Source organism: Ornithodoros turicata, chromosome 1 (assembly GCF_037126465.1).
Source record: "Ornithodoros turicata isolate Travis chromosome 1, ASM3712646v1, whole genome shotgun sequence".
Lineage (NCBI taxonomy): Eukaryota > Metazoa > Arthropoda > Arachnida > Ixodida > Argasidae > Ornithodoros > Ornithodoros turicata.
In genome coordinates this window covers 61,204,908-61,226,184 of record NC_088201.1, presented here as the reverse complement: position 1 = coordinate 61,226,184, position 21,277 = coordinate 61,204,908, and the positions used below count along the sequence as shown (strand labels likewise).

At 47.6% G+C, this 21,277-nt stretch overlaps 2 protein-coding genes across 5 annotated transcripts in view; one reads left to right on the top strand and one right to left on the bottom strand.

Moving 5' to 3' along the window:
* LOC135378289 (putative ATP-dependent RNA helicase TDRD12) overlaps positions 1–21,277 on the top strand; it is a 206,405-nt gene that overhangs the window by 60,120 nt on the left and 125,008 nt on the right. The gene's annotated exons all lie outside the window — the stretch shown is intronic.
* Positions 1–21,277, bottom strand: part of LOC135378286 (sodium-dependent low-affinity dicarboxylate transporter 1-like) — a 37,021-nt gene that overhangs the window by 2,547 nt on the left and 13,197 nt on the right. For all 4 annotated transcript variants that reach the window (XM_064611275.1, XM_064611277.1, XM_064611274.1 and 1 more), the window contains 7 exons: positions 19,850–19,901; positions 19,659–19,778; positions 18,754–18,870; positions 18,599–18,676; positions 17,616–17,699; positions 16,944–17,121; positions 14,122–14,289 (listed from right to left, as the gene is read on the bottom strand). In XM_064611275.1, coding sequence (XP_064467345.1) covers positions 14,122–14,289; positions 16,944–17,121; positions 17,616–17,699; positions 18,599–18,676; positions 18,754–18,870; positions 19,659–19,778; positions 19,850–19,901 — 797 coding nt within the window. The remainder of the gene's footprint in view (positions 1–14,121; positions 14,290–16,943; positions 17,122–17,615; positions 17,700–18,598; positions 18,677–18,753; positions 18,871–19,658; positions 19,779–19,849; positions 19,902–21,277) is intronic.

Below are 21,277 nucleotides of genomic sequence, written 5' to 3'. Positions count from 1 at the left end.
CATATTTCTTTAGTAATTAAGTTGACACTGTGGTAACTACGGCAATGAGGTAACTGCGTATTCCAGATTACGTCACACATTGAACGGTGTTGTACCACATACCGTGGGACACTTGTTCTATAGCTTGAATTAAATGTTTTAATGCGTTTACGTATAGCGACAAAAAAGTGTAACGTTCAATGACCCCAGATTTTGGTGTACAGTCAAACTACTTTACAACGAAACCCAGGGGACAGCAAAACAAATTCGCAGTAAAGGTATTTTCGTTAAAAAGGATGTCCATTATTGGACCTATAGGGCTCCAGCGGGACCGCAAAAAAATTTGATGTTGTGGTATTTTCGTTAAAAAGGTGTTCGCTATAAAGAAGTTTGACTGTATATCGCTAGCACAGTCTGTACGCAAGCGGTTCTTGCATAAAATACCTAAGCTATGTGTTCATAAACAATAAATGGAGTAGAATATTCCTGATTTAAATCCCGGTTTATGTGACAAAAATCAATAAATCACCTCTGTTTCGCTGCTATGGGGTTCCATGTTTATTTTTATACTGATACTTGTAGTTTGAATGAAGGTTACAAATGCACTTGAAGCCTGGATTATTATTCTGTAGTGCGAGAGAATTTCACAAAAATACTGCTCTGAAGTTGAAAGCATCCAACCAAAAAAAAGCTGGTACTTCCCTTTAATACGTTCTCTGATGAATTATATGTCATATTATAATATCATATCATGTTCTGATGTCATGTTATATTACTCGGACAATATATTTCTATTCTTTTTTATTTCTCTTTCGTGTTCTTTACAAAGTTTCGTCGTCTATGATTTCATTTTATTGACACACAGGAGCAGGCGTAAATGCATTGATCGTAACCAGTGCTTATGCAGCGCTTTTTGGACGTTTTATCTTTAATGAACGTTGAATGCACATAAAAATATCGTACGAAAGTTTGTCGTATTTTAAGGACGGCTCGCAAGACAAATTCCTATTCCGACTTAGGGCCGAAACGCATGGGGCGTTTTTCCGACGACTTCACGATGCGCTCGCGCGCAGCGTGCATGTGACCTCGGAAAAACCAGTTTTCCATCGCGCGCGGCGCGATTTTACGAGGAGTGGACAGAGCGATGGCCCCCGCCACAGGAAATGTACTTCTACGTTTCAACGATACCTGGAACGAATGAATGCAGAAAGCGTAGAAAACGACAACATCGGCACATTCCAACAAACGCTTGTTGTCGACGGATATGGCAACATTGACGCGCGTCACTCGCTCTGTACACGTCAGTAGTATAGTTTAATACGGCTTAATAACGGTGCCGGCATAAGAACCGAGTGGCATAAGAACCGAGCGGCACAAGAACCGAGCGCTATAACGGCATCTTTTTTCTAATCCAAGATGGCCGATTCTAAGCCAACACAATCCAGTTCTAAGCCAACACAAGCCAAATCCAAAGCCATCTGATTGGCCACCATTAGCTCCGCCCACTTCACACGTTGATTGGCCCATGCTAAGCCTACTGATCTTTGATTGGTTGACCGTAGCTCCTTCATGCTAATTAATTGGCTCCGCTCCCACTTCACACGCTGATTGGCTCATGCTAAGCCTTGACTGAGCATTGATTGGTTTACCGTAGCTCCACCCCTTCATGCTAATTACTTGGCTCCGCGCGCGCGCCCCCCACCGCTACTGATCGCGCGTTGATTGGTTCACCATAGCTCCGCCCCCGCCCGTTTATGTTCATTACTTGACTCCACCCCGCCCCCAGCGGGCTTCACGCTGATTGGCCGGCGCGACCGCTGATTGGTCCAGGCGCGGCGGCAGCGACCCCGCTGCGGCTTTATCTCAGATGTCCAAACTTACCCATCTGATTGGTCCATTCTAAGCCGGTCCGCGCACTCTCCCAGCCCCCCCATCTGATTGGCCGCCGCCACTGCCTTCACCGGCACCCACCAGACGGCCCGTTGCGGCCCTATCTCAGATGTTCAAACTTATACCGATTGGCCTGCCACCAGACGGTGCGCGGCGGCGGCGGCGGCGGCTTCAGATGGTTCTAACCCAATGTCTCTATCTCATACATCCAAACTTACCTCGTGCCACCAGACGGCAGCGGCCCCGCTGCGGCTTTATCTCAGATGTTCAAACTTACCCGTGCCCGGGCTAGCGGGTGGCATAGCCTTCACCGGCGCCCGCCAGATGGCAGCGACTCCACTACGGCTTTATCTAAGATGTTCAAACTTACCTTGTGGTGTGCACCCACTTCATGCTGATTGGTCTGATTCAGACGTCTAAGCCTACTGATCACCCTTCCAATGTAAGCCTGCCGATTGGCCCGTTCTAAGCCCACTGACACCGGACTTTACTGGCTCCGCCCACTTCACGCTGACTGGCCCATTCTAAGCCTACCGATGGCTGACCCTGATTGGTCCATGCTAAGCCTACTGAACGGTGATTGGCTTACCTGTCGCTCCTAAGCAGCTTCAGATAAGACACACACGACAATTGTTGATTTCAACCTTTATTTGGTACAACAGCCTCTTGGTTCAGCTGCATCAGAGAGACCATTGGTCTACGTGAACATCTCTCACGCTCACTCAGCTCCCTCGGTAGATTCCAACTGTTATTGGTTCATCTGACTGCACGTGGCCGCTCACCCAGCTCCTTATTGGTTCTAGTCGGTCACCGCTCCCTCATAGGCTCCAACTCCGATTGGTCCATCTAACAGCAAGTGGTCACTGCTATTGATCCATTGAACCGCAAGCCACTCATTGGTCACTCACACTCATCTCTAGACGAGATAAATTTAACTGTGGAACTTTTACCATAAGATAACTTTAGCGGGGGCTGGTAGGCTCCAACGGCTATTGGCCCGTGCCTCCACCCATTGGTTCACAACGCGCATGCTCTGACGGCGCCGAAGAAGGTTCCCTACACATTTAATAGAAATTATGCTATTGGTCCAGCTGCGTCATAGGGCATGGCTGTGGCTGGCCCTGATGCTACTTACTTCGTGGCGCAACTCTTTAATGGCTCCACCCACTTCGCATTGATTGGTCCATTTTAAGCCTACTGACTTCTAAGCCAGTCCACGCTAAGCCTACTGATCACTCTACCAGCGCTCTGATTGGCCGCTACCAATTGGCCCTCGTTCTAAGTCCACTGACACCAGATGGCGCAACTCTTCACCAGCTGTGCCTACTTCATGCTGATTGGTCCATTCTAAGCCTACTGACTTCTAAGCCGAACCACGCTAAGCCTACTGATTGTCCCTTCACACCAAAGCCTACCGGTGTCTGGCCCTGATTGGTCCACGTTAAGCCTACTGAACAGTGATTGGCTAGCCTGTCGCTCCTAAACCACAATGCAGTAGCTTCAGACAAGACACACGACAATTGTTGATTTCAACCTTTATTTGGTACAACAGCCTGTGGGTAGGTTCAGCTGCATCAGAGAGATCCCGGTCATCCCTTGCGCTCATTGGTTACTCAGCTCCCTCGATAGACACCATATGGCTCATCTAACTGCAAGTGCTCATTGGCCCATCTGACTACAAGCCTCTCATTGGTCACTTATGTCTAGGGCTCCCTAACAGGCTCCAACTGCCCATGCCTCCATCCGCGGCTGCTCACCGGTTCACAATGAAACTTTTTCACATGCTCTACCCTACACAGACAAGAGATGACGCCGCTTGTCTTTGCAAAGATGGACAGCTGCCATTGCATTGGTGACTCATTTCTATCCAACCGGTTCAAGAGAGCCAGCGTGCTGAACAGCTTACATGCCGCCGCCTGTTCACACAGCCACAGTTGGAAATGGGGAAAAAATTTTTTTTTTCAGGGTACACATCTCAAAACACACTCTACACGAGTAAAGTTGGCTTCCCCCGGTTGCACGCGGGCGTTAGGTCAAGCCCGCCCCATGAGAACAAGCTTAGGATCGTTTAGGATGTGTGTGTGTGTGTGTGCTTTGCAGTTCAACCTAAAAATTGTTTCAATCAAGCAGAATGGCAAATGATGCAATGGAGCGCGTTCATTCTTGAGAACGAATTTTGTGACAGAACATAAACAAAACAAAACATTTCAATGTGCAAAAAACTCATCGTGATGCTAATCAGGGAAGCCAGCACGCGTTCGAAATAAGCAAGAAGAAGCACATGGTCGAGAAAACAACGATAGTTGGTGCTGTGCAGAGAAGCTGGTTTGAGGGAAAAACAGCTTCTATGATCAATAAACCCTTGGGCCTGTTTTTATTTTAGACAGCGCGCATTCAACACGCGAAATTAAATAAATCGAGCAGAATGACAATAGCATAGTGGCACTATGTGGTGAAGCTCAAGACGCACTGACACTCCAACGCTTATTAAACAATGACGCGCGTACTGAAGCTAAAAAAGAAAAAGGCAGGCTCAACCCAAGCTGAGTATGAAGAAACACACTGCTCCCCTCAGAATACCCTGTTCAAACATAGCCAGTGTACACGACACAGCTCGCAGTCCTGGAAGCACTCTTAGAAATATAAGTCCAAGGCACAACGTCGCACTATGAACGAGTTCATCTCGGAAAAAATGCGCGCTCACCTTCGCAGACGGGTCACGAGCACCATACCGCAATATCTGAAACATGCGGCGCGTGGACAGCTCACGTGACTTTAGCCAGCCCGTGCAGTTTTAGACTTCAACATAAGAAATTAACTAAATCAAGCACAGTGATGCTATGTCGTGACTGACGCTTATTAAACAATGCTATGCAGTGAAGCTTCGCGCGTACTCAATGTTAAAAACGGACACTCAACCCAAAACTGAGTATGAAGAAACACAATTTCAGATTGCTCTCTCCCGCAGAACATCCCGTGCACCTCCGCGTTCCTTCTCTATACTGGAAGCAGCAATATTAAGATCGTCGCACTATGAACAAGTCCGGCTCATCAAAAAAAGAAAGGGCTTACCTCATCACACCGGTATTACGCACGTAGACTCTTGTCGCATGGCGCGGTACAGCAGGGTAGGGAAACACGGCCGCGTGGACAGCTCACACGATTTCAGCCTGCCCGCGCACACCTCACAACATGCGCCGACACACCCAACATGTCGACCACTTACCGTGCCAGCCGCACGGAAAACTTGATAGCCGAAACACAGGCGCGTAAACACCCCTCTGGTTGGGACCATCTCTTTTATATCAGTGCTCGCTCGTTTCCGCAAGGTTGCAAGCCCGAGAAATTGGGTCACCTTGAAGATGAGCCATCTGTTTTATATCAAAACGCACTTCATGGCCAAACTCTGCGGCGGACCCTAGCGGAAAAAATGTTGCGTCAAGGTGATGTAACGAGAAACTGGGTCACCTCGTAAATCATGTTTTCCGAGGCCGCACGTATTAAAACCAGTGATCACACCACGCTATGAGAAGGAAAAAAAATATCCCTATGAGTCCACCTGCTCATTGCCGAAACAAGCACCGAGAACAAAGGGTTCGCTTATGCAGTTTCCAAGAGGTTCCAAATGTCCCTCGCAGCTAACGGGCGCGCATCACGGGCACGATTGTGTAAACAAAATCGCACCACCCTCCAAGGGCGCATTTGAGTTCCGTCCGTCGGTCGACTCTGGGTTAAGCGCACAACGAGGAAGATGTGGAAAGTTTTCAGTTCATTCGGCGGTATTTCCTGTTTTTAGGAGGGAAAATTCTGTGTTGTGTGATGGAGACGCTATATAGATAGGTGATAAGGAGAAGGATTATATAGCACGTACTCATCGACTAAGCGAGTATAGTTTGTGGAGAGCGCCACGCTATTTTAAAGTAATTTTATATCATATCCCAAACGTTCTGCGCGATCAAACGGAAAGAAGAAAACCGTTTCACGCATCACGGTGCGTGCGCGTGCTCAAAACAAGTTCTGGCTATTAGTAAAAGAAGTAGTTTTGGGTTCCCAGGCGGGTGTTTCCAGCGCATCAGGCAACAACGTAAACTGTTCTGCGCGATCAAACAAGTCCCGCTCCAACGCGCGTACCATATCATAACTTGTTTCAGCGTGCTCAAACAAGTTCTGGCTTTTGTGGTCGTATGATGGTGCAGATTTGTAAGAAACACTGAAGAGAGTCAAGGATGATCCTCCGACATGAGAAAAGTGATGAGCAGCGACTTGACAACCGCGAAACTGCGAAGCCTCAGTGTGTCGTGTGAGATGGATCAGTTCGTATGCAAACGCATGCTGGCAGATTTACAATGCCTACACAACTTTTTAAATGGACACGGAGAAGAGAGTGATTTTAGTGACATTTTGAGAGCTATTCCCGTGCGGAGTACTCATAAAATAAGACAGTTTGTGAGATACAAGTTGGAACTGCTGGAGCGATATAGAAACGGAGAACCCATCGACGAGACAATCATAAATGCCGGGTTTTCCATCCCCGTGGTGCGCGACTACTGGAAAAAGAACCACACGAGCTTGGACATTACCGTCATCGAGGGAAATGAACGTGTTGTCTCCACGTTAGAAGACATCCTCGCTAAAGTGTTGTGAATACAGTGTTTAGCAGTACCGCGGGGTCTCTATGAAGCTTTCATCGGGAAACGATTCACCACCATCGACAGGGTAGACGATGCCATGGACGAGATCCTACGAGTATGCCACGAAATTGAGCTAGAAAAAGGAGATGCGAACCTATTCATGATATCACGCGAAGTCCTAAAGAGATACGGCTACAGAGACATCGCGGGCATAGATATTCTTCAAGCTCTTCATCTGCTGCACGTCTTAGTTTACCTCTGGAATGAATGCTGTCGTATCATGTACGAACCGGATGGCTGTCCCCTAAAGATCGAGTGAAACAGAAGAAGAAAAGGCGTCTTTGATGAGCAACCGATTGGAGTGCGGAACAAAATAAATAAATATTTTGTCAACACAGTTGTCCGTTTGTATGACTGGATAGGAAAAGCACGATATTTCTTGCATTTTTCTAAAGATATAGAATAAAAAGTTGTGCATATACTCACACATACTATACAAGATATATGATTGTGGATTAATTGCTAAAATTTATCGATCTACATTCAGGAGAAGTGGTGACTACCACGCATCAGTAAGAGTTTAATCACAATTTGAACAAGTGTTGCGATTTATGATCAGTGTTGTAGAATGTGTAATTTCACAATACGCAAGCTTTAATTCGCTCACTTTGACGAGCACTCTTTCACGATGACAGAGAATTTAATCCAATGGATTGATATTTTCTATATACACTATAACATAATGCGAATTCTTTATGTCGTGGATATTAAAAGTTACGAATATTTTCCGAATGAAATTTACTTCAAACTCGAAGAAAGGGTCACCCGCTTCGACGAAGACGTTTCGGCAACACGCCGGGCCGCGTTTCCCCAATGCCGTACCCGAAACCGAACGCGATTCTGCGCCCGACGCGTTAACGCGGTACCGCACGCGTGCGTGTTGCTTTTTGCGGAAACGTCTTCGTCAGCGTGTTGCCGAAACGTCTTCGTCGAAGCGGGTGACCCTTTCTTCGAGTTTGAAGTAAATTTCATTCGGAAAATATTCGTAACTTTTAATATCCACGACATAAAGAATTCGCATTATGTTATAGTGTATATAGAAAATATCAATCCATTGGATTAAATTCTCTGTCATCGTGAAAGAGTGCTCGTCAAAGTGAGCGAATTAAAGCTTGCGTATTGTGAAATTACACATTCTACAACACTGATCATAAATCGCAACACTTGTTCAAATTGTGATTAAACTCTTACTGATGCGTGGTAGTCACCACTTCTCCTGAATGTAGATCGATAAATTTTAGCAATTAATCCACAATCATATATCTTGTATAGTATGTGTGAGTATATGCACAACTTTTTAATCTATATCTTTAGAAAAATGCAAGAAATATCGTGCTTTTCCTATCCAGTCATACAAACGGACAACTGTGTTGACAAAATATTTATTTATTTTGTTCCGCACTCCAATCGGTTGCTCATCAAAGACGCCTTTTCTTCTTCTGTTTCACTCGATCTTTAGGGGACAGCCATCCGGGTCGTACATGATACGACAGCATTCATTCCAGAGGTAAACTAAGACGTGCAGCAGATGAAGAGCTTGAAGAATATCTATGCCCGCGATGTCTCTGTAGCCGTATCTCTTTAGGACTTCGCGTGATATCATGAATAGGTTCGCATCTCCTTTTTCTAGCTCAATTTCGTGGCATACTCGTAGGATCTCGTCCATGGCATCGTCTACCCTGTCGATGGTGGTGAATCGTTTCCCGATGAAAGCTTCATAGAGACCCCGCGGTACTGCTAAACACTGTATTCACAACACTTTAGCGAGGATGTCTTCTAACGTGGAGACAACACGTTCATTTCCCTCGATGACGGTAATGTCCAAGCTCGTGTGGTTCTTTTTCCAGTAGTCGCGCACCACGGGGATGGAAAACCCGGCATTTATGATTGTCTCGTCGATGGGTTCTCCGTTTCTATATCGCTCCAGCAGTTCCAACTTGTATCTCACAAACTGTCTTATTTTATGAGTACTCCGCACGGGAATAGCTCTCAAAATGTCACTAAAATCACTCTCTTCTCCGTGTCCATTTAAAAAGTTGTGTAGGCATTGTAAATCTGCCAGCATGCGTTTGCATACGAACTGATCCATCTCACACGACACACTGAGGCTTCGCAGTTTCGCGGTTGTCAAGTCGCTGCTCATCACTTTTCTCATGTCGGAGGATCATCCTTGACTCTCTTCAGTGTTTCTTACAAATCTGCACCATCATACGACCACAAAAGCCAGAACTTGTTTGAGCACGCTGAAACAAGTTATGATATGGTACGCGCGTTGGAGCGGGACTTGTTTGATCGCGCAGAACAGTTTACGTTGTTGCCTGATGCGCTGGAAACACCCGCCTGGGAACCCAAAACTACTTCTTTTACTAATAGCCAGAACTTGTTTTGAGCACGCGCACGCACCGTGATGCGTGAAACGGTTTTCTTCTTTCCGTTTGATCGCGCAGAACGTTTGGGATATGATATAAAATTACTTTAAAATAGCGTGGCGCTCTCCACAAACTATACTCGCTTAGTCGATGAGTACGTGCTATATAATCCTTCTCCTTATCACCTATCTATATAGCGTCTCCATCACACAACACAGAAATTTCCCTCCTAAAAACAGGAAATACTGCCGAATGAACTGAAAACTTTCCTCATCTTCCTCGTTGTGCGCTTAACCCAGAGTCGACCGACGGACGGAACTCAAATGCGCCCTTGGAGGGTGGTGCGATTTTGTTTACACAATCGTGCCCGTGATGCGCGCCCGTTAGCTGCGAGGGACATTTGGAACCTCTTGGAAACTGCATAAGCGAACCCTTTGTTCTCGGTGCTTGTTTCGGCAATGAGCAGGTGGACTCATAGGGATATTTTTTTTCCTTCTCATAGCGTGGTGTGATCACTGGTTTTAATACGTGCGGCCTCGGAAAACATGATTTACGAGGTGACCCAGTTTCTCGTTACATCACCTTGACGCAACATTTTTTCCGCTAGGGTCCGCCGCAGAGTTTGGCCATGAAGTGCGTTTTGATATAAAACAGATGGCTCATCTTCAAGGTGACCCAATTTCTCGGGCTTGCAACCTTGCGGAAACGAGCGAGCACTGATATAAAAGAGATGGTCCCAACCAGAGGGGTGTTTACGCGCCTGTGTTTCGGCTATCAAGTTTTCCGTGCGGCTGGCACGGTAAGTGGTCGACATGTTGGGTGTGTCGGCGCATGTTGTGAGGTGTGCGCGGGCAGGCTGAAATCGTGTGAGCTGTCCACGCGGCCGTGTTTCCCTACCCTGCTGTACCGCGCCATGCGACAAGAGTCTACGTGCGTAATACCGGTGTGATGAGGTAAGCCCTTTCTTTTTTTGATGAGCCGGACTTGTTCATAGTGCGACGATCTTAATATTGCTGCTTCCAGTATAGAGAAGGAACGCGGAGGTGCACGGGATGTTCTGCGGGAGAGAGCAATCTGAAATTGTGTTTCTTCATACTCAGTTTTGGGTTGAGTGTCCGTTTTTAACATTGAGTACGCGCGAAGCTTCACTGCATAGCATTGTTTAATAAGCGTCAGTCACGACATAGCATCACTGTGCTTGATTTAGTTAATTTCTTATGTTGAAGTCTAAAACTGCACGGGCTGGCTAAAGTCACGTGAGCTGTCCACGCGCCGCATGTTTCAGATATTGCGGTATGGTGCTCGTGACCCGACTGCGAAGGTGAGCGCGCATTTTTTCCGACATGAACTCGTTCATAGTGCGACGTTGTGCCTTGGACTTATATTTCTAAGAGTGCTTCCAGGACTGCGAGCTGTGTCGTGTACACTGGCTATGTTTGAACAGGGTATTCTGAGGGGAGCAGTGTGTTTCTTCATACTCAGCTTGGGTTGAGCCTGCCTTTTTCTTTTTTAGCTTCAGTACGCGCGTCATTGTTTAATAAGCGTTGGAGTGTCAGTGCGTCTTGAGCTTCACCACATAGCGCCACTATGCTATTGTCATTCTGCTCGATTTATTTAATTTCGCGTGTTGAATGCGCGCTGTCTAAAATAAAAACAGGCCCAAGGGTTTATTGATCATAGAAGCTGTTTTTCCCTCAAACCAGCTTCTCTGCACAGCACCAACTATCGTTGTTTTCTCGATCATGTGCTTCTTCTTGCTTATTTCGAACGCGTGCTGGCTTCCCTGATTAGCATCACGATGAGTTTTTTGCACATTGAAATGTTTTGTTTTGTTTATGTTCTGTCACAAAATTCGTTCTCAAGAATGAACGCGCTCCATTGCATCATTTGCCATTCTGCTTGATTGAAACAATTTTTAGGTTGAACTGCAAAGCACACACACACACACACACATCCTAAACGATCCTAAGCTTGTTCTCATGGGGCGGGCTTGACCTAACGCCCGCGTGCAACCGGGGGAAGCCAACTTTACTCGTGTAGAGTGTGTTTTGAGATGTGTACCCTGAAAAAAAAAAATTTTCCCCATTTCCAACTGTGGCTGTGTGAACAGGCGGCGGCATGTAAGCTGTTCAGCACGCTGGCTCTCTTGAACCGGTTGGATAGAAATGAGTCACCGATGCAATGGCAGCTGTCCATCTTTGCAAAGACAAGCGGCGTCATCTCTTGTCTGTGTAGGGTAGAGCATGTGAAAAAGTTTCATTGTGAACCGGTGAGCAGCCGCGGATGGAGGCATGGGCAGTTGGAGCCTGTTAGGGAGCCCTAGACATAAGTGACCAATGAGAGGCTTGTAGTCAGATGGGCCAATGAGCACTTGCAGTTAGATGAGCCATATGGTGTCTATCGAGGGAGCTGAGTGACCAATGAGCGCAAGGGATGACCGGGATCTCTCTGATGCAGCTGAACCTACCCACAGGCTGTTGTACCAAATAAAGGTTGAAATCAACAATTGTCGTGTGTCTTGTCTGAAGCTGCTGCATTGTGGTTTAGGAGCGACAGGCTAGCCAATCACTGTTCAGTAGGCTTAACGTGGACCAATCAGGGCCAGACACCGGTAGGCTTTGGTGTGAAGGGACAATCAGTAGGCTTAGCGTGGTTCGGCTTAGAAGTCAGTAGGCTTAGAATGGACCAATCAGCATGAAGTAGGCACAGCTGGTGAAGAGTTGCGCCATCTGGTGTCAGTGGACTTAGAACGAGGGCCAATTGGTAGCGGCCAATCAGAGCGCTGGTAGAGTGATCAGTAGGCTTAGCGTGGACTGGCTTAGAAGTCAGTAGGCTTAAAATGGACCAATCAATGCGAAGTGGGTGGAGCCATTAAAGAGTTGCGCCACGAAGTAAGTAGCATCAGGGCCAGCCACAGCCATGCCCTATGACGCAGCTGGACCAATAGCATAATTTCTATTAAATGTGTAGGGAACCTTCTTCGGCGCCGTCAGAGCATGCGCGTTGTGAACCAATGGGTGGAGGCACGGGCCAATAGCCGTTGGAGCCTACCAGCCCCCGCTAAAGTTATCTTATGGTAAAAGTTCCACAGTTAAATTTATCTCGTCTAGAGATGAGTGTGAGTGACCAATGAGTGGCTTGCGGTTCAATGGATCAATAGCAGTGACCACTTGCTGTTAGATGGACCAATCGGAGTTGGAGCCTATGAGGGAGCGGTGACCGACTAGAACCAATAAGGAGCTGGGTGAGCGGCCACGTGCAGTCAGATGAACCAATAACAGTTGGAATCTACCGAGGGAGCTGAGTGAGCGTGAGAGATGTTCACGTAGACCAATGGTCTCTCTGATGCAGCTGAACCTATACCCACAGCTGAACCAAGAGGCTGTTGTACCAAATAAAGGTTGAAATCAACAATTGTCGTGTGTGTCTTATCTGAAGCTGCTTAGGAGCGACAGGTAAGCCAATCACCGTTCAGTAGGCTTAGCATGGACCAATCAGGGTCAGCCATCGGTAGGCTTAGAATGGGCCAATCAGCGTGAAGTGGGCGGAGCCAGTAAAGTCCGGTGTCAGTGGGCTTAGAACGGGCCAATCGGCAGGCTTACATTGGAAGGGTGATCAGTAGGCTTAGACGTCTGAATCAGACCAATCAGCATGAAGTGGGTGCACACCACAAGGTAAGTTTGAACATCTTAGATAAAGCCGTAGTGGAGTCGCTGCCATCTGGCGGGCGCCGGTGAAGGCTATGCCACCCGCTAGCCCGGGCACGGGTAAGTTTGAACATCTGAGATAAAGCCGCAGCGGGGCCGCTGCCGTCTGGCGGCACGAGGTAAGTTTGGATGTATGAGATAGAGACATTGGGTTAGAACCATCTGAAGCCGCCGCCGCCGCCGCCGCGCACCGTCTGGTGGCAGGCCAATCGGTATAAGTTTGAATATCTGAGATAGGGCCGCCACGTGCCGTCTGGTGGGTGCCGGTGAAGGCAGTGGCGGCGGCCAATCAGATGGGGGGGCTGGGAGAGTGCGCGGACCGGCTTAGAATGGACCAATCAGATGGGTAAGTTTGGACATCTGAGATAAAGCCGCAGCGGGGTCGCTGCCGCCGCGCCTGGACCAATCAGCGGTCGCGCCGGCCAATCAGCGTGAAGCCCGCTGGGGGCGGGGTGGAGTCAAGTAATGAACATAAACGGGCGGGGGCGGAGCTATGGTGAACCAATCAACGCGCGATCAGTAGCGGTGGGGGGCGCGCGCGCGGAGCCAAGTAATTAGCATGAAGGGGTGGAGCTACGGTAAACCAATCAATGCTCAGTCAAGGCTTAGCATGAGCCAATCAGCGTGTGAAGTGGGAGCGGAGCCAATTAATTAGCATGAAGGAGCTACGGTCAACCAATCAAAGATCAGTAGGCTTAGCATGGGCCAATCAACGTGTGAAGTGGGCGGAGCTAATGGTGGCCAATCAGATGGCTTTGGATTTGGCTTGTGTTGGCTTAGAACTGGATTGTGTTGGCTTAGAATCGGCCATCTTGGATTAGAAAAAAGATGCCGTTATAGCGCTCGGTTCTTGTGCCGCTCGGTTCTTATGCCGCTCGGTTCTTATGCCGGCACCGTTATTAAGCCGTATTAAACTATACTACTCACGTCCCATGCAGGCGCAGATCTAGGGGGCGGGTCCAGGGGTCCGGACCCCCCCTCAATTCCAGACTTCAACATAGGGTTGAGTGGACCAATCCCAGCATGCACGTGGCACTTGTCCACAGCGGACCCCCCCTCGGGAAAATCCTAGACCCGCCCCTGTCTCATGCGTTTCGGGTGGTCGTCTCGCGAACGTGTCTTCGCCGCGCGTACAAGGCCACGGCGTGCGCGTGACGTTTTGATGCTGGGAAAACGCCCCATGCGTTTCGGCTTTTAGGGCGCATCGTTATTGGCGGCGAGCACGACAGAAAAACGCATCACGCGGTAAGGCAAGTTTCTAGTCTGCGTCTCTACAATTTGCGGCTTCATGTATTCAACAATTTTATAGATGTATGTGAAAGTGCACGCCCTGCAACGTCACAAGAGAAGTTTCCCCCTCAGGTCTTCGTGCCACTTCGCAGTGGGGGACTCGTCACGAAGCAACTATTTCTTCTCATTCGTTGTTTTGTCAGTACGTCTGATTTTTGAACTCCAATTAACGCGCACCTGGCTATCTATACTCACGATATTGATGACAATAGGCACCATGAGGTCGTTGAGGGTGGGATTCCCGATAACTTCGGACAGCACTGCGGCTACTGTGGTTAGAATGACTTGAGTAGTCTGTGTGGATGCGCTCGTCCAGAATTTGTTTCCCATATGATCGAAGATTACTTTCACAAGGTTATGCTCCTGCGACGTACGTTACGAAAACTATTTTAGAAGCATCAGTGTCTAATTATCATTTCGTTTCCGCACAATCACACAATCGCGCAGTCACACTGGCACTACTTCCCGACGACTTCCCCTCATTTTCTCCAAAGTATCGGAGGCTTTGTGTTTGTCTGCTTGTGTGCCAGTATCGGCCCGGTTGATTTCCATCATGTTCTCCAGATGTCGCCTGCCTCGTCCTTGTATCAGAGCCATTTATAGGGAGAGTTTGGCCATTCTGTGATCTTTTGCCGCCTCGTGGGTGGAGCTTATTTTGACGTCAGAGTCGTCGTTGCGCAGCTCAAAAAGACTGAATCCAAGAAGAATCCGCTTATCAGCCATCTGATGCGCGCCATATTGATGCTGTCCGTCAGCTTTGTTGTTGCAATGAATGCAATCTGCAGGAATAACCGGCTTATGACCCACAGCCGCCTCTGATAAGGGGGGTTTTGTTGTCAAACTGAAAGAGTTCAAGGACGAAGGGCTTTCGAAGGACAATGTACACACGTGTGTTCCCGCCTTGCATCGTAAACAACGATCAGCATCAATATGGCGTCGGCGACCGAATGACAACGGGAAAACAATTGAGCACGGCGAGGGAGGTGGCTTAGCCGTGACGTCGCATGACGCGCTTCAAGTTAGGCTCCTCCTAATGGCCAAACTCTCCCTATAAACGGCTCTGCCTTGTATCAGATCCGTTTAAAGGAAGAGTTTGGCCATTTGGAGGAGCCGCGTCTCACATGACGTCACCGCTAAACGACATCTTCGCCGTGCTCTATTGTTGTCCAGTCTTCAGTTGGTCGTAGACGTAATATTGATGCAAAGCGTTGTTCACAGTGCAAGGAGGGAAGGCACGTGCACATTTTGTCGGTGAAGTCCTTCGAGGACCCTTCTTCCTTGAATTCTTGCAGTTACTTGCAACACAGCCTCCTCCCCCATATCACAGGCCACGCAAGCCGTGAACTGACGGTTCTGGTCGACTACATTTAGCACCAGAAAGCACATGCTTATCAGCTCGGTAGCGTAGCCAGAAAAATATTCCGGAAGGCGTTCTACGGGAACTTTACATAGGGGAGAGATTTTCCCGCTTTTTTCCTCACCCAAATGCATTACCGAAGGTACGATTTCGAAGGGGGGAAGTTGAACCCCCGAACCCTATCTCTCTCTCTCTCTTGCTACGCCACTGGATCAGCTGGCAGGTTGCATCAATATGACGCCCACGAGCTCGCCAAGAAGCGGATTCTGGATGAATTCCGCTCTTTTTTGTTTTGTCTTTTCTTTTCTTTTCTTTTCTTTCTGTTGCAACCATGACTCTGACGTCAAAACTAGCTCCATCAGCGAGGCAGCGAAAGATCAAAGAATTGCCAAATTCTCCCTATAAGCGTGTGCGTCTGAGAAAAACATGTAGAAGAGAAAGCGGCCCCTTGGCAAGTCGTCGGGAAGTCGTGCCAGTAGCGCACTTGACCGGCGGGAATTAGGAGGTGTAGGTTCGATTCCCGCCGCTGCCTGACTTCTCCGATGACTGCCATATTTCAACCTATCGATGTACTTAGGCATTGTACTTAGGTTTGTGCTTGTCTGTGCGGCTCAGCTCAGTTGATTTCGATCGTGATCCACAGTGACACTTATGGAGAGGATTGATGTTAAGAGACACGATGGCAAATTGGCATTGATTGTCTTCACACCTCATCGTCATCAAAATAAAGTTTTGTTCTTGTTGCTTTCATTCTCGTGAAGGCCAAGTGGTGTGGCGTCATGCAGGGTGGGTTCATCCTTATAAGGACATGAATTATACCGGGTGTCTCAGTTAAATACCCGGGCTAAATAATTCGCGAACCGGTGCACCAATCGAAGAACTTTCTTTTTTACAAGTATCTGTCCGATACTGCCTACAACCTGCGCACCGTGTGAATGAGTTGGAGCCGCTTATTATTTAAATAAAAATTCAAATGCGTTTCGTGAAAAAACATAACTTCTAAAGCAGGGCGCCGTCGGCATTAAAATGGGTACTACCCCCTTTGGGATCTTCAGTGGACACATTTTAGAGAAAAATCTGCCACCGAAGCGGGTCATTTGTTGCAGTAATTAATTGGTTTCGGTTTACATATTTTTGTCTCGGCTGGTCGCGGCGAAGTGCAAAAGGACGTAATTCATTGGTGTATGGACGTAATTCATTGGTGGTCATGGGAGTGGAAGAGCGTCCTTTTGCGCTTCACCGCGACCAGCCGCGACAAAAATATGTAAACCGAAACCAATTAATTACTGCAACAAATGACCCGCTTTGGTGGCAGATTTTTCTCTAAAAGGTGTCCACTGAAGGTCCCAAAAGGGGTAGTACCCATTTTAATGCCGACGGTGCAATGCTTTAGAAGTTATGTGTCTTCACGAAGCTCATTTGAATTTATATTTAAATAATGAGCGCCTCCCACTCATTCACACAGTGCGGAGGTTGTAGGCGGTATAGTACAGATACTTGTAAAAAAGAAAGTTCGATTGGTGCACCGGTTCGCGAATTATTTAGCCCGGGGATTTAACTGAGACACCCGGTATATGACAAGACAACATCCGGGAAGCTATTCGCACACGTCCTGCATAAGTAACCTAGTACTGTAAATATAGGAGCTGCGAGCACTCACCTTGGCTAATTTAGTAAGGGACGACACAGAGCCGTACATGACGAGGATGTTCCAAGGCATCCTGTCCTTGATGGTGTCCCATGTGACGAGCCGTCTCAACGCCCACAAGCGCAGGTTGTCTCTTGGAAGCATCATCATTACTATCATTGTTGCGCCAAAGAAGGAACCTTCCAAAAACCTGGTATGGATTAATTATCTTCAATGCGCCTACGTCAGCTCTCGGTAGAGCATGTTTCGCTGTGTAGACGCGTTAAAACAGAAAGCAAAATTTGAACGAGGTATTTCCCTGGCTATAGGCCTCAGTGCTGGCGCATACTGAAACAATGAGTACTGTGAGCTGACTGTAGTCCCTAAGAATGACAAAACTTAATATACTAAATACCTTACTTACTTAGTTAAATAATACTATGGTAGCCTGTTTCTTGATGGTAAAAGACAACTACTAACCATGGATAAAGATATTGTCATAACTCCTTTCTCACCGCAAGACGCTACCATGCGTCATTAAACCGCAGCTCATCATCAGCGCTGCACGGCGCTACACAACGATGCTGGCGACGAAACATATCGTTGCACGGTTACTGTTTACTGCCATAGGACGATGAGGTGCTGTATGCGACACTTAGGTATACTTTCGATACATGGCATCATTATGAGTGGAGTATGACTTACGCAACTTCAAATTTTCGTGAAATGAACGATACGTAGTAGAGGGGAAGACCTAAAAACCAGTAGGCGACCAGCGATTCTTGTAGTCTGCACAAAAGGAAGGTATTGTGGCAACTTTACCCGAAAGACAACAGGCAAACACAAAAATAAACTTCTAGTTTCAACTCTCCTTTTAATGGGGTACTAAGGTGCAAAACTCTCTCCTCGAGGAATGAAAGATCTCCTTACCTTGACACCAACATAAATGTAACGGGATTCATGCCATTTGTTCCTTCAAACGACCTCCCCCGATGATCAGGCAAATCGTTTTCCCAATTGAAAAAATGTCTGAGGTAATCTCGGAAAATCTTGAGGTTACCCCAGAAATCCTGAGGTTCTGCTGAGGTAACCCCAGTAACTCCTACGGTTACCCTAAGACAACTTAGGGTTACCCCAAGTCGTCCTGGGGATACCATAAGAAACCATGTGGTTACCCTAAAATGTGCTGTGGTTTACCTAGGACTTACCACGACTTCGGGGTTACCTTGGGTTCTTGCCCAAGTACCTGGCGTCACCTCAACATATTCTGGGGGTAATAACACAGGCCGCGGGGTGGCCTATGAGGAACTGCTCACGGTACCCCAGCACTACGAATGTACGACAGTGCTGTCTGAGAATTGAAAATTTGTTCCCGGGGTTACCCCAGTACCTGAGGTATTATGGGACGTTTGGAGTAACCAGGCCCTGGGGTTACCCAGGGACTTCACCCAAACGTCCCATAATATCTTAAGGCCTCATGCTCTCGGGCAACCCCAGGAACAAATTTTCAATAAGGATGGCAGGACACTTCGTAGTTTCGTTCGCATATAAGTCACGAACCACGCAAGACATGCATCTTTAGGTTGGTGCGAAGATAACGGCACCTTTCATTCCGCGAGGAGGAATATTTGCAATCGAATGTCCTTTTAAGCATGTAAGTGAAACAAATCCTGGTTACGCAAACCTACCTTAGTGCGCGCATATCTCGAAGACGGCTTACGGTGCTCTTGGCGACGTCCTGAACTACGCTGTTATCCGGGTCTTCTCTGCGTGGCGTAAACATTACATTTGCATGGGTAAGCTTCAAAACGAATTGTCATGGCAGAATTATGTTCCGGCTTACATAGTGATGATATAGACAACGTAGATAAGGCCCCAACATACAGCTGTTCCCGCTGCAGCGACAGGTAACGTCACGGTAAACCACCGCCAAGCAGTTACTGGTAGTTCTTCGCCTTGTCTGTATTGGACACGAGGATTGCAACGTTATTGTGGATGTTTCGTGTGCTCCACCGTACATGCGGAAAATATACCTCTCGTTTGTCAAACTTCGTGTATGCACATGAAAAGTGCTAAATTCAGTGGTCCGGTGAAAATAGATTGAAGTAGAAGCCTCAGCTCCGGATTTACCAATATCTCGAACAGAGATGGTTGTTCTACTGGGTACCAGCGCCAGTAGAAGAAATGTCTGTCCGAATTATCGTCGGCTCCCGTACAGCTTCGTACAAATGTATCTATAGGAGCCTTTTTGCAGTGACTTACGTTCTCGTACAGGACATTTTCTTTTCACAGCCAATCACTACATGAAAACTAGGTTGAGAGCTATGCAAAATCATGTGTCTATAATGTTGCACAAATGAGATGTCATGAAGACCTTGATCTCCAGGAATAAACGCGAGCCTCCTGTGACCAGCTCCACCCAGAGAACAACCTTCTTGTCTTTGATTCCGTATAGCACCGTATATACACTACGCGTCATAGGCCGACTTCTCGGAGAGCTGTGCTGACATCTGTCTCGCATGTATTCCTGGAAGACGGGGTAAAAACTTGAAATACCCGGCGCTGGGATTCGGCCCCACACCTCCCTGACTTTATCATGGTCTCAGAGCTACCACCAACGAGCAGGTGCTGTGTCCACTTGCGTGGGAGACTTGCGAAATCAGTTAACACTTCGCTTGACGCGAAACTACACATCGCTAGAGATGCAAGATTATGTGTAACGTCCCTAGCAGGGCGCGCTCTACGTACTTGGAGAGGTGGATCATGATAGCGCCGCGAGCGGGAACGTTCCAGAAGCTAGCCAAACTGCCGAGAACAGAGGTCATGGCTGCGCCGAGAAGAAGCGCTGCCCTCATGTTGATGCACATCCTAATTAAGTACGCATGGCATACGCTGTTCTGTGACGGCCTGGGTTTCAGGCATATTTTACGTGTTCTTACTTAAGGAACTTTTTCGCCTCTTCCGACGATCCAGGCTGCCATTCTTGGGCTCCTAAAAGAAGAGAAAAAGTTATGCAGGACACCCAGAAGTTGAGATGATAGTCTGGTAAGTGGACCGTGGCGATGAAACACCCTAATCACCATCGTCGAAACAAAGTTGTTGGACCGTTTATAAAGATTGCTTGCGCATACACATTTTCTACTCAGTCAGCGTGCATGAAATTCTAAGGAAAATACGCAAGGGGTCGGGAATAGGCAGTGCAAGTAGGTAAGCTGTCTAAGTATAGCTGTCTACGAAGGCAGAAAAATAGGCGATGTCAAGTTGCCGGTGGTGAGTAAATGAAAGAGTGATATTAAACGGTAGGAGCAACTTATTTATTACGCATGGGCGATTCCACGCGAAATGATCCAGCGGGCCTGCTCGGCCCTCACAAAACTATCGCGCATTTTTACGAAACTTTTTTTAGCAGTCCCTAATAGTGCTAAACGACACACCACGAAACATTTCTTCCCAAATCTCAATGTGGCGGGTGCTAGACACCAGCAAAGTTCGCAGCGCAACCGGGATTTGGACGCTGTGTAGAGCATAGTTTCCTCTATACGCGGAAGAAAACCGCACAGTTCTAGGTGCTTACTATGAGCCGCACCTGCCGTTCACGCCAGGCACGGTTTTCGACAGGCGCTGCGAACTTTGCTCGTGTCTAGCACCCGCCACATTGAGATTTAGGAAGAAATGTTTCGTGGTGTGTCGGTTTTGCACTGTTAGGGACTGCTAAAAAATTTTCGTAAAAATTCGGGATGGTTTTGTGGGGGCCGAGCAAGTCCGCTGAATCATTTCGCGTGGAATCGCCCACATGGTAACGAGACTTTCGTGCACGAGACTGCACTTCTTCAGGTTACAAAAATATGAACATGGTACAGGAACATATATACAGTCGACGGGGGAGTTTTGGCATGAGAAGGGTAACAGGGTGATGGAGGTAACAGGGGTTACCTGTGTTTGCATCTTTTCCATCACCCTGTTACCCTCTCATGCCAGAACTCCCCCGTCAACTGTATATATATTCCTGTATTATGTTCATATTTTTGTAACCTGAAGAAGTGCAGTCTCGTGCACGAAAGTCTCGTTACCATGTGTAAATAAATAAGTTGTTCCTACCGTTTAATATCACTCTTTGATCTAGCTGTCTAAGTAGGAAGCTTTCCCGATTACCCGTGGCGTGACCTCATTGATCCCTCTCTCAAATAAGGGGGCAACATTCCAATGCTGAAGCGCACGTGGTCTCTTCTGTGAACCCATGCCGGTCTGCGAGTACCCCGCGCATGGGTTCACAAGCATACAAGCGTCACGTGATTTCTCCAAACTTTACCCTCTCCCCTGCGCAGAGATTCCGTTGGTCGACCATGAGCGAGTACCCGGTCGATCAC